The sequence below is a fragment of the Octopus sinensis genome, linkage group LG4 (assembly GCF_006345805.1).
Source record: "Octopus sinensis linkage group LG4, ASM634580v1, whole genome shotgun sequence".
In the NCBI taxonomy this organism is placed as follows: domain Eukaryota; kingdom Metazoa; phylum Mollusca; class Cephalopoda; order Octopoda; family Octopodidae; genus Octopus; species Octopus sinensis.
The window spans coordinates 68,202,882-68,216,583 of NC_043000.1; the positions used below are offsets into that span (position 1 = coordinate 68,202,882).

At 37.7% G+C, this 13,702-nt stretch overlaps 1 protein-coding gene across 2 annotated transcripts in view; it reads left to right on the forward strand.

Annotated features, from left to right (window-relative positions):
• The first annotated feature begins 12,150 nt into the window (after positions 1–12,150).
• The window catches only part of LOC118762993, a 28,945-nt gene continuing 27,393 nt past the window's right edge, over positions 12,151–13,702 (forward strand). The window contains exon 1 of one of the 2 annotated variants that reach the window (XM_036502110.1): positions 12,151–13,366. In XM_036502110.1, the coding sequence (XP_036358003.1) occupies positions 13,259–13,366 (108 nt within the window). In that variant the 5' untranslated portion in view covers positions 12,151–13,258. The remainder of the gene's footprint in view (positions 13,367–13,702) is intronic. The other variant, XM_036502111.1, reaches the window with a different exon arrangement.

Here is a 13,702-nt window from a genome sequence, read left to right on the forward strand (position 1 = left end):
TCGGATTAGGACACCCACTTTAGTTGGATTTTCTGTTTCAATGGGGATTTTTCCAATTTTTGTTCTCACAATGGCTTTCGAAATGATGTGGGGGGCATCTCCATATGAAAAAAAATTTTGATATTTATGATTTTTTTTTCACTCCCTCTGTTCATGGAAAAACACCAATACATGTGAAAGTAAGAAAGAAGCAGGGAAGGTGGTCGTGGGATGTGCTAGAAACAATAGCCAAAGCTCCCTTAAATCACACACCTTTCCGTCTGAAAATATTTACAATTTTTTTTTTTCTCTTTTAAATGACAAGGCTAATCCTATGGTTTTTTTTAGTGCGTAATGCTAAAAAATTGGCCAAAATCGGCCCGGAGTGAGGAGGTTTCTTTTTCTATTAACATTTTCTATAACATTATATCTATGTCCAGCCCGCAGCTGTGTGGTAAGAAGATTTCTTCCCAACCACATGCTTCCGGGTACAGTCCCACTTCGTGGAACCTTGGGAAAGTGTCTTCTACTACCTCGGGCCGACCAAAGCCTTGTGAGTAGATTTGATAGACAAAAACTGAAAGACGCCCCGTCGTATATATATATATATATATTATATATATATATATATATATATATATATATAAAATAGTTTTTCATAAAAAGATGTCCCCCATCATTTCGAAAATCGTGGCGCAAAAAAAAAAAAAAAGAAGAATTGGAGAAGTGCCCCCTCGAAACGGAGAAAATCCAACTTATTTTGGCGTCATGAACCGAAACTCCGCCGAGTGGGGTATGTCTTTCATGATACTATTAATAATAATAGCACAAACAAAAAATTTAAACAGTTACTTATTTACACGATTTCACACAGTTTTGAGTTCTGCGTTTTACTGATAGCAAAGATGGCTGAGGAGGAGGAGGTAAGTACCACGGGCAAAGCCTTTCGGGAAAACGACTGAAAAATAATTTATAATCGTGTTAATAGTTCAAGGGTAGTAACTCAACTTTGAGGATTAAAGAGTTATGTCCCTGAACCAAAAGAAAAATATATGCAGTATATAGAGGCGTAGAGAGGCAGAAGTGTGACAGAAACTGAAAAAATAGAGACGAAAGGAAAAAATTTTAAGCGTGAAACATGACGAGCGAAAGAGAGGAAAAAGAAAAGGAAAATTTTTCTTACGACCCTTATTAAATTATACATCCTAAATATTTTGTAGAGGTGAGTTTTTATTCCCGTAATGAACTACATACATACATACATACATACATACACACCTACCTACCTACATACATACATACATACATACATACATACATACATACATACATACATACGTGCATACATACATACATACAGGGTGGGGCAGAGAGGACATGTGTCCGACAGGTACCATTCGGTCCGTGGTGTCTTAACAATTTTTTTCCTTTCAGGTGAAGCCATGGACGAAAGAACATCGCGTGCTTGCCTACGACAGTTACGTGAAGAATAACGCGTCTGTCACAGCAGTTCAGCATGAGTTTCAGCGCCACTTCAACATTCACCGAAATCAGGCTGTTCCTACCCGTAACACAATCTTACGTTTGGTGAATGCACTTCGTACACGGGGTACATTAATGGATAGGAGACTGGTGGAGGAGCCACGAACGGTACGGACCCCATAAAAATATGGAACGCGTCAGACAAGCTTTGATACAGAGTCCGAATCGCTCCGCTTAGAGGCATTGCACTGAATTTGGTATCGGTAATCGATCGGTAAGGCATAATATGCATGAAGACCTTCATTTCTACCCGTACAAATTGGTCATTGGGCAACAGTTGAATCAACTGCATAGAGGCTTAACTTCGCACTTCAGCAATCTTTGAGACAAATGACAACCTCATTTTGTTAATGAGTGATGAAGCTCATTTTCATCTCAGTGGCATGGTGAATCAACAGAACTGTCGTTATTGGGCACTTGAAAATCCGAGAGAACTGCACGTAAGACCACTGCACAGTCCAAAACTGACGGTGGTCTGGCGTGCTGTTGGGAAAGCTGCCGTCATTAGTCATTACTTGTTTGAAGGCTATAATGGAAATGCTGTTACTGTAAACTCCGAGCGTTACATCGAGATGATAAACAACTTCTTTGTGCCTGAATTACGACGAAAATGTATGTTAATTCGACGTGTGTGGTTTCAGCAGGAATGGGCGACGGCCCACACAGTCAGAGCATCAATGGATGCTCTTTGCCCTGTCTTCGGTGACCGCCTCATTTCCAGGTTTGCTGACATTCCTTGGCTCTCTCGATCCCCTGATTTGTCCATGTGTGATTATTTCTTGTGAAGAAATAATGCAGTTCTAGGACTGCATTCTACACCATATGAGATGTCATCGGGTGTACCACAGGGATCTGTTCTTGGTCCCCTCTTGTTTGTGGCATACATTAATGACATAGATGCCAATTTAAAGAATGCCACAGTATTGAAATATGCAGACGACATCAAGCTGTACCTTGAAATCAAGAGGACAGATCCTGATGTCTACAACTCTTTCCTGCAATCAGACCTGGACACAATGCAGCAATGGATCACAGACTGGCAACTGAAACTGGTTGTGGACAAGTGTACCACCATGCATTTTGGGAGAAAAAACCCTGCGTCCACATACTCCCTCCACAACACTGATATCAAGAAATCCTCTTGCGAGCGTGACCTAGGCATCACTGTCAGCAGTGATTTGCGTTGGACAAAGCATATCTCTAAAATTGTCAAGAAGGCCGAGGGTGTCTTGGCGTCACTCAGCAAGACTTTTGTTAGCCGCTCTCCAGCCATCTATTTAAAGCTGTATACAACTATGGTACGACCACACTTGGAATTCGCATCATCAGTTTGGAACCCCTATCTTGCTCAGAACATTGACCTCCTGGAATCTGTTCAGAGACGTGCAACCAAACGCATACCCTCCATCAGACACCTACCATACTCTGAGCGCCTTGTTTCCCTGGGCATGGATTCACTGAAGCTCCGGCGTCTGGCGATGGACTTGGTAAACACCCACAAAGTTATCAACCACCTCACCAACAACAACACTGAACACCTTTTTGATCTCCATGTGTCCAACACACGTGGACATGCCTACAAAGTCAGAAAGCAGCACAGCTCCCATGACTTTCGGAAACATTTTTTCACGCTCAGAGTTGCTGAAGCATGGAACAAACTGCCTGCGTCAGTTGTTGACTGCCATGATACTGCATCCTTTAAGGCCCTCATGCTTTCCGAAATCCGCCGAAACTACACCTGATTGTCCCCCTTCCATACTCATACACATATGTGTATGTCATGACTCATGCACTGTTCTTTTCCTGACGCTTGTACATTACCCTATGTACTATACATACACTTTAGATGAGTTGTAGTGCACCTGAGCACTGTACACAATGTTTTATTATTATTATTATTATTATTATTATTATTATTATTATTATTATTATATTATTATTATTGTTATTATTATTATTATTATTATTATTATTATTATTATTATATTATTATTATTATTATAAGAAACTTCATAGCAAGTGTGTTTGCGCGTAAACCCCGTATATTGGACGATTTGAAGAAAGCTATTCGCATGGAAGTCGCCCAAATCGTCAGAGCAATCCTGGAGAGAGTGGAGACCAACTTCCGAGAACACCTTCAGATATGCATCAATGAAAACGGACACCAAATGATGGACGTTGTTTGCCACACTTGATTTTGACAAATGCTAATTCAATACGAACACATTGATGTCAATAGAATTTGTTTGCAGCTAAAATTAATGATTTTGTGAATGTTTCAAAAACGTCCGTTCTCTCTGCCCGACCTTATACGTACGTGCAGTGCATGCATACATACATGCATGTATGAAAGCACACATTCATGCATACATACGTACGAACGAACGTACATGCATACATACATGGATATATACATACATTCATTCCTCCATAAACGCGCGCGCACACACACAAACAAACACACAGACAGACAGACTGACAGACAGACACACAGACAGGCAAACACAGACACACACACACAGACGAGGGTCGGCTTACCAAAATACTCTTATGGAATGTGACCAAATAAGGTTTATTTTTCAATATAGACACCCTTGCGGTCCACACACTTCTTCCATTGGTGTTGTAGTGCTTGGATTCCATTGGTCAAGAAACTTTCATAAAAATGTCATCAACAACAGATATGACGTTATCATCACTGTGATACTGGTTCCTAGCCAAATATATTTTCAATGTGGGGAACAGATGATAGATGGGGCCAAATCAAGAGAACGGGGAGGCTGATCAACTAGTTCAAAGCCACAGTCACGCACAGCAGCCGCTGAAACCAAGGACATATGTACTGGAGCATTGTCCTGAGAATGTTTCGTCAGTTTTCCTGGCCGTTTGGTCTTGATAGCTTTTCATTGGCATAGTATTCTCGGCAAGTTGGCGTTGTATTCTACATTGAAGGTGTGGCCCATTTGAAGATAGTCAATAAACACAATGCTCTTTGCATCCTCAAAAAACTGAGGCCACCACCTTCCTTGCAGATGAAACGACCTCGATCTTCTTTGCAGCAGTTGAGAATGGGGTGTTTCCGTTCTCTTTGTCTCTGGCTCAAAGTGATGAAGCCAACACTTATTCTGGGTTAGGAAACCCAGCTGGATCTGCCCCCAAAATGTTAGGTCTTCCTCTTAATCAGGTATCAGAAGACACTCTTGATCGGGTGTCAGAAGACGCAGCACCCACAGAGCAGATACTTTCATCATGCTAAATTCATTGTACAAAATATTCTCACCTCACTCACAGGATATGCTAATAGCATTGGCGATTTGATTTATAGTCAACCACCTGTTATCCATGTGGTGAAGGCAAGTAATGTTTTCCTTGGTGGTGGCAACTGCAAGACGTCCAAACCTTGGGTCATCTTCAAAACTCTCCCTCCCCCTCCTAAATCCAGCTGCCCTCTTATGCACTGTTGATAATGCTGTACTGTCATCCCCTAATGTAGCAACAATGTCAGCATGAATGTGCTTAGGGGCTAAATCCTTTTTCTGCAAGTACTTGATGTACACGATACCAAGTACACGATGCCAAGTTTTGTCGATTTTCAAGAGAAGTCGCAACTAGCCCCTTTTGAAGTCTTCTTTGAACAGTCATTTGTCAGTTTACCTGGAAAGAAACAATGCAGTTATTAATAAGAAGAGTCGAAATTAACGCATGCTATATTTCATAGGTCTAGCATTATTCCTTCATAGTCAGCCTATGAACTTTTCAGCACTTAGATTGGCATTTATCAAACTAGTTTGTTAAGAACCAACGCACGAAACTCTTGGCACTTGACTCACTCTGTTACTTCTTGTAAATATTAATTAATATATTACACATACTCATATTTTGAATCCTATTTTTACCTGTTTGCATCCCCCCCCCATCACACACACATACACACAAACATGCACCCCATCTCTCTCTCTCTCTACACACACACATACATCACACACACATATATAGGGTGGGTGCATCAGCTTTTTGATCTCTTTCAAGGATCGTAACTTTCTACTAACTTATTTATTTTACCTTACTTTTCATATAAATAATGTCTGACAACAGGTTGACTCAGTAAATGAAAAGGCACACCATAATCTTAGAAGTGCATACAGACACAGCTCGCCTCCTGAAAGTTGTCCGTTACTTCGTTGTCAAAGCTCGGAAGGAGTTGGAAGCTGCTGACAGGGGTCCAACATCAGCAATTAAATGCAAAACGCAAAACGCATGCACAGGGTCCTAATGCCATCAGAACATATAACTTTGACAAAAATCAAAGAAATAATCGACAAAAACCCCGGAAAGTCAATCAGAGCCATTGCAAATGGTTTCAGAATGCACCATCAGAAAAGTTGTGCATGAAGACATCGTATGTGATGCGGAAGGGTCAGTTTATGTTGGATGTGATCAGAGAGAATCATTCGTTCCATGCAAAGCACTTGCTAATCAAGTTGAAATAGAGAGAGGCTGGAATGCTTTGTTTTTGTTTTCTCTGATGAGAAAAAACTTCAATCAGGACCAAAACATAAACCGAAGGAACGATAGATGGTTATGCAGAAGCCTTAATAAGATTCAAACGGTCTTGCATACTAAGTTCCCAGCTATCGTGATAGTTCCGGGAGCTGTCATCAACAAGGGAAATGCTATGCCTCCGCACTTTCTTTATTACAAGGCTTAAGAGTCAATACCACTGTCTACACAGAGGTGTTGGAGAAAGTTGTGAAGCCCTAGATAGACAGAGTACGCAATGAAAGACTGTACGTCTTCAACATGACATGCACCATCCTGTAAGGCTAGGGTAAACCAAGTGTGGATGTGTGCCACTCTCCATGATCATGTTCTTGCAGTCACATGGCCTCCTAGTTCTAGGTCAATCAACATTCCCATAGCACCATGCAATCACTCAAGTCCGTCACAACCAGCACTATGCCAAAAATTGATAAAGATCTGATTCGGGTATTTCAAGGCTTCCGACCCCGTATCGAAGCAGCTGTTGATGCTAGCAGTGGATTTATTGAATAGGCGTGACAAAAGGATTCTCATGATTATTTGTAGCAATTTCTTTTCAATTATAGCTTTTCGTTGATGAGTTATGCGTCTTTTTCTGAATTCCTGCAAATGACCTCAAAACCTGACTCACCCTATATATATGTACTTATACATACAGATGCAAGCACATGCAGTCACTCAAACACACACACACACACACACACACTCTCTCTCTCTCTCTCTCTCTCTCTCACACACACACGTGGTTCACACTGTTGTGATTTGCAATGAAGCGAAAATAATATTTACTCAAAATTTTATATAAGGTTGGTAAGTGGGGTTGTAAAAACATTCATCCATTCAACTATAGCAATTAAATATCTTATCTTAAAGTTGTTCCTTCACCTTTATTATTTATATTTTTACAGACCGCTTTACTTGACGGTTGCTACTGATTTTCGTTCCTGTCATGTTCTGATGTAGTTAAAAAGTTATGTAGTAAGCTATAATTAATTGACCCGTATAACTACTCACTCTATCTAGTTTTCTTCTCGTTCATTAGTCAGATTTTGGGGCTATGACAAACACAAACACGCACGCTCAAGTATATAAATATTCTTTTCTACTCTAGGCACAAGGCACGAAATTTTTTGTGGGAGGGGGGGGGGCAATCGATTAGATCGACCCAGTACGCACCTGGTACTTAATTTATCGACCCCGTAAGGATGAAAGACAAAATCGACCCTGACGGAATTTGAACTCAGAACGTAATGTAAGACGAAATACCGCTAAGCATTTCGCCCGGCGTGTTAACGTTTCTACCAGCCCGCCGCATTTCAAGTATATACATATTAAATAGATCTTTTTATTTTAAAGCAAACAGTGAAATATCTACTGATGGGAGTACTCAATAATGAGAGTAGAGTAAAATTCACAGGGATTTTACAATACATACATACATGCATGCATGCATACATACATACATACATACATACATACATACATACATACATACATATCATTTAAGTATATATGAGCATGTCTAGACATGTAACTATATACATGAGGATTCAAACATAAGACAAAACATATAAATCTGCACATATACATACATACAAGCAAAAATACCCTGTTAATGTTAAGATTCCAATGAAGGAGACTTGGATCTTAGAAACTGCCTCGTTCTCTATTGGCAAGAAATCTTAAAATAAAACTAAATAATGGTATACATAAATGTGAGATTCTTATGTGAATTGATGCACACACTTAGGTGTATGCATTGACAGTTCAACCAACGCACCAACTCAATCACATATTTACGAACACCGAGAACTCTCTTAACTCAAAAAGTCTTGTCGTTTAGTTAGCGACCAACTTGAACTCTTGTTTCAGTCATTGGACTGCGGCCATGTTTGGGAAGCACCTTGAAGAATAAATCAACCACAGGACTTTTTTTTTATTTATAAAAGCCTCCTACTTATTCTATCGGTTTCTTTTACCAAACCGCTAATATATGTATGTATGTATGTGTATATATACATACATAATATATATATATATAATATATATATATATAATATATATATATATATATATATATATATATATATATATATATATATATATATATATATATATATATATATATATATATCTATATATATATATATATATATATATATATATATATATATATAATCAAAATAAGCAACAAGAATGACTCCGGTAATTTGGTACGATCGTTTCGTATTACATCATTTTATTAAATGTTGTAAGTATTACAACAGATTTAAGATGCTGAGTACTCATCAGCCAATTATAGAGGTTTTCCATTAATACAAAAATTTAATAAAATGATGTAGTACGAAACGACCGTACCAAATTACCGGAGTCATTCTTGTTGCTTATTTTGATTATAATCACCCCACGGATTTTTATGGATAACACCATACAAAATTCTGGTGCATCTAAATTAAGTACCATATTCATTTTGAATCTAAATTTTTGCTGAACTTATATATATATATATATATATATCACCGTGATCACCGTGACCGACCAGGCTATCAGATGTTGCTACGCATCGCTGGTCACAATGCGCTTCGCATTGTTTTAGCCTTCAAATGACGTCACCCCGCTGACTAAGCGAACAGGCCATATATATATATATATATATATATATATATATAGAAATTCGGGGTGAGTACTTGATAATTATAAGCACCTGTGTATACCGTTTGGTGGTGTAGGTGGTGGAGTAAATTGATCAAAATAAAATAAAAACATGATGCGAAGGATTCAGCGGTACATATGTTTCGGGCCTTTATTAGACAGATTTATAACAATGCATAATGTATGTCTGTGGCCTTCTTCAGCCGCGCACAACAGCTTCCACAAGGACATGTGTTACATCAAAAATTCTTGGTTGGGGATGCAAATCCTCTCATTCACGTACGACATAATGCGGCAGCAGCATAGAATTGAAGCGTCCATCTCTTTCTTCTCTCAATGTAGAATGAGGAAAATTGGATGTTGAGGTAATGTAAATAAATAAATACATATATAGAGGTGAAGATGGAGGGGCGAGAGTTCGGAACGAGGGATAAAAAATGTATAAAAAGTGTAAGTATAGAATAATATAAAAATGTAGAGGATAAAGATATAAAGAGTTGTAAGGAGATGTAAAGGGGGTATAAAGAAATATAAAGAAATATAAATAAATGTAAAGGCATAAGGTTATAAAGTAAAAATAGAAATAGAAATAAAAGTAAAAAAACCTGATAAAACCATGATAAAAGTGTAAAAGAATGTAAAGATAAGGGATGTATAGAGGTTACGGACCAAGCATGGTGGTCAGGAGATTGATAAAATTTAGTTGTAGAATTGTCAGTAAATCAACAGTTTCGTCTGGGGACTTAATGCGTTGTAAATCAGAGCTGATGAGCATTTAATCTGGTTCCTTGAATTAAATGGACTTCTAGTACATACATATCATCATGGATACATACACCCACATACACGCGTACATATACGCCTCCAAGCCTATAAGCATACACACGCACTCGCGCGTAAACACGTACATAAACACACACGCACCCACACGCACGCGCGTACACACACATACATACAACAGAATATCCGCATATATACACGGACATTACGCGCGTATACGCTCACATGTATATACGCGCGCCCATCACTACATACACACACGTATATGCCCACGCCTCTAGGTCCAGGTATAAGATATTAAAGGATGTGTATAAGAACGTAAGTAAAGAATCCCGTACTCATGTCAACATGCGCACGCACACACGGCTGTGTGTCCGTATGTGCGTGCACATATACACTCATATACACACACACAGAGACACACGCGCACACGGGTATAGCTATAAGATATCGAAGTATGCATGTACATATATGCGCGTGCATATGTATGTGTGCGTACACACACGTACGCGGACGCTCGTATATTCAAAAGGTGGATCCATAGGTAAGTAAATAAACATATATAGAGGTGCAAAGCGATAAGTTAGGGGTAAGAATGAGGGTAAGGGTAAAGATTAGAAATAAAAAATACAGTATAAAATAAGAAATACAATGTAATAGTTAGAAATGAAGTATAAGAATTATAAAAATTATAAGAGTTAAGGTAAGGGATGAAAATGAAAATGAGAATAAATGGAAGTAGAATAAAAGTAAAAATAAAATTAAAAATAAAAATAAATGGAAGTAGGATAAAAGTAAAAATAAAAATAAAATAAAATAAAATAAGATAAAATAAGATAAAATAAGATAAAATAAGATAAAATAAAATAAAATAAAAAAATAAAATAAAATAAAATAAAATAAAATAAAATAAAATAAAATAAGATAAAATAAAATAAAATAAAACAAAATAAAATAAAAAAAGATAAAAATATAATTTTGTAAAGTTTAACATGAGATGAAGGTGGTTGAAAGTTAGAGGTGTGTGTTAAACGTAGGGGCGGGCGGGGGGAACTGAAAATTGGAAGGGTGGGAAGTGGAGTTTGGCGGTGTGCGTTCAACATCTGAGTTAGAAATGTGAAAGGGTATAGATGTAGGGAATTAAAGAGACTACATAGGGAGGATATGGGTGTAGGAGAAGAAATATTTAGGGAAAAGAAGTCATATATGGGAGACAAAATTTGTATATATAGGGGGAAAATGCAGGGAACCGTATATGCACATACACACACCCACACACACACACACGCACATGTATATATATATGTATGTGTACACATACGTACACGTATGTGCACATACATGCGCGCACACACACACACACACACATACACACGCACATATAGGAAAGCGGGATGTGCTGGAGCCGACAGGTTGCACCGGGTGGGAGGAAAATGGAGCAGATAAATTCTAGACTGCATATGTTTCCTGGCGAGCAGAAGCTCGGAAGTAATACCACGTGAGGTACTCCACTAGCTACTCATCAAGCCCAAGATGTCTTAGTTAAATGAAGGTTACATTGTCGTCAAGGGATCCCAAGTTAACTCGCAGGAGATTTGATCAAATCTCCTGCGTGTTAACTTAGGATATATCACCGTGATGGCCGTGACCGAACAGGCTATCAGATGTTGCTACACATCGCTGGTTACAATGCGCTTCGTATTGTTTTAGCATTCAAATGACGCCACCCCGCTGACTAAGCGAGCAGGCCAAACAGAAGGCCCAAAATTGTGGGGGAGTGGACCAGTCGATTAGAACGATTCCAGTACGCAACTGGTACTTAATTTATCGACCCCGAAAGGATGAAAGGCAAAGTCGACTTCGGTGGAATTTGAACCCAGAACGTAAAGACAGACGAATTATCGTTAAGCATTTCGCACGGCGTGCTAACGTTTCTGCCAGCTCGCTGCCTTAAACGACAGAGAAAATTAAAAGAGTGGATTGGTGTCTTAAGTTTGAATCTTTTGAGCACTAGAGCCTTCTATAAGGAGAATATTTGAATTTCATCTGTGTACTGTGTGTGTGTGTGTGTGCGTGTGCGTGTGTGTGTGTGTGTGTGTGTGTGAGTGCGCGCGCGCGTGTATACTAAAATTTAAACTAAGCAGCTAGGTAAAATATAGAACCATAAAGGAAAAATTTTATCGTTTGTAACTGAGGGTACTGAATAGCACCTATATTGCAAAAAAAAAAAAGAAGTTAAAACCCTTAAGGCTGCATATGCACATACAAACATATGTATATGTACACATAACCACGCACACACACAAACACACACACAGATACAAACACACTCACACACACACCTGTGTGTGTGTGTGTGGTCTGAAAGTGGAACTGAGAGCAAAGGTTAGTAGAGGAGACTGAAATATTCAGAAACAATGTACATGTACTCATTAAGAAGTTCATTGTTATATACAGCTTACACCCCGTCCCGCCACCTCCACCCCCACCGCTCACACTTTTGTTGTTCACATCTCACCCAGGGATTTTTTTTTAATAATAGTAGTCATATGCATTTAAATCCTGAAATATCAAATCCTTACCTATTGCCACTTCACCTCCTGCGGGGCTTGTAATAATTCACAATTACCTTTACTCTTTCTTACCTTTTATTCTTTTGTTGTTCATATTGTTATTATAGTCGATGCTACTTATTGCTGTTTGCTCCTGTTGACTTGGTTGTGGTGGTGGTAGTGAAGGTAGTGTCATCATGGGTCATAGCTGATTTATTACTGTTAAATTGCTTACTTTTAGTTCGGATGAAACCCCTGTGTTATTACTCATACTACTTGTGTTATTACTCATACTACTTGTGAGCTGAATGCCTTTTCTCTGTCATCAAACATAAAAGCACACATACATACATTCTTACACACGTACCAAAACAATGACATGCAGATGTTCAAATCTATGTCGATAGTTTTAAAAAAATAATTTATTGAAAGAATTCATTTTTTTTTATTTATTAATATCTTAACTTTAATTTTTATTCATTAATATTTACTTTTTTTTCTAAGTTGAATTTGGAAAATCTATTCCATTATCACTTTTGGTGAGTTTTATGGACAATCCAGGAAAACTTCATTGAAATCTTGAAATTTATCGAAATCTTGAAATAATTGTTCCTTTACATTTTAAACTGTTATCTTCCGTCTTTTTTCGATCGTTCATTCCGTTTTTCTTAGGCGAAATATAAATCTTTTGGCCGTACAATTTTTAGCGTTCTCAATTTCCCCTGAAACACTCAAAATTGCTTTGGATTATGATGAAAAGTCACTAACAATTCAGTTTGTTTTTTGAGGTTTTTTCAATTGATGTATTTGATAAGTGGAAGGTTAAACTTTCGTCCAGCTGAACTGAAGCCAGAGAAGAAGTGGTATTTGTGAATAACTTTAATTATACCTTCAAAAACAGGCTTCTCATTTCTGGAATTTCTTTTTTAGCATTCAAGTGTATTGGGAACTCATTTGATGAGCCACACTATAAATTTTTGAAACATATTCTCAGTGGATTGAACAAGCTCCAGGTAATTCAAGTAGAAATAAAAAGAAGACATAACTGATCACGTGATCACTCTCTTATCATAGACTGTCTCTTCCCCATGAAACCTTACACATAACAAAACTGACAGGACAATAAGTGTTTGTATTAAACATTTTTTGTTCAAATAATCAAAAAAACAGAAAGGAAACAACAATCTCCACAACAATTTATTAGCTGTCTTGTTATGAGTGAAAGTAAAACAGAACCTGTGTGGTCAGTGGAACCACCAGAATGGATTAACTTTTTCAGTAATGACATGTTTCTGGATTACAAGGAGTTTGTTTCCAAAAAAGTAAGAAAACTTTCTTTGTTGAAAACAAGTAATTTAAAAAAAAAATCTTAAACTACTTATATTTTAGGTTCTTGCTGTTGTATTGTTGAATGTTATTTGTTTTTGTTGTTGATATAATGATTAAAAATACCAATTTGCCATTAAACTTCTGTTGCAGTTAATTTTTATTTAAATGCAAAAAGTAGTGGTTTTTCTCTCTAGCTTTGCTGTTGTTTAGATCCAGGTTGGTCTGATTAAATCGACCGATTTTTCCATCGTTTTAGAACTATTTATCTTGGGCTCTTTCCTTATTTAAGATGAGAGGGTGTGGTTTGAAAGTGATTTAGCTATTATTTC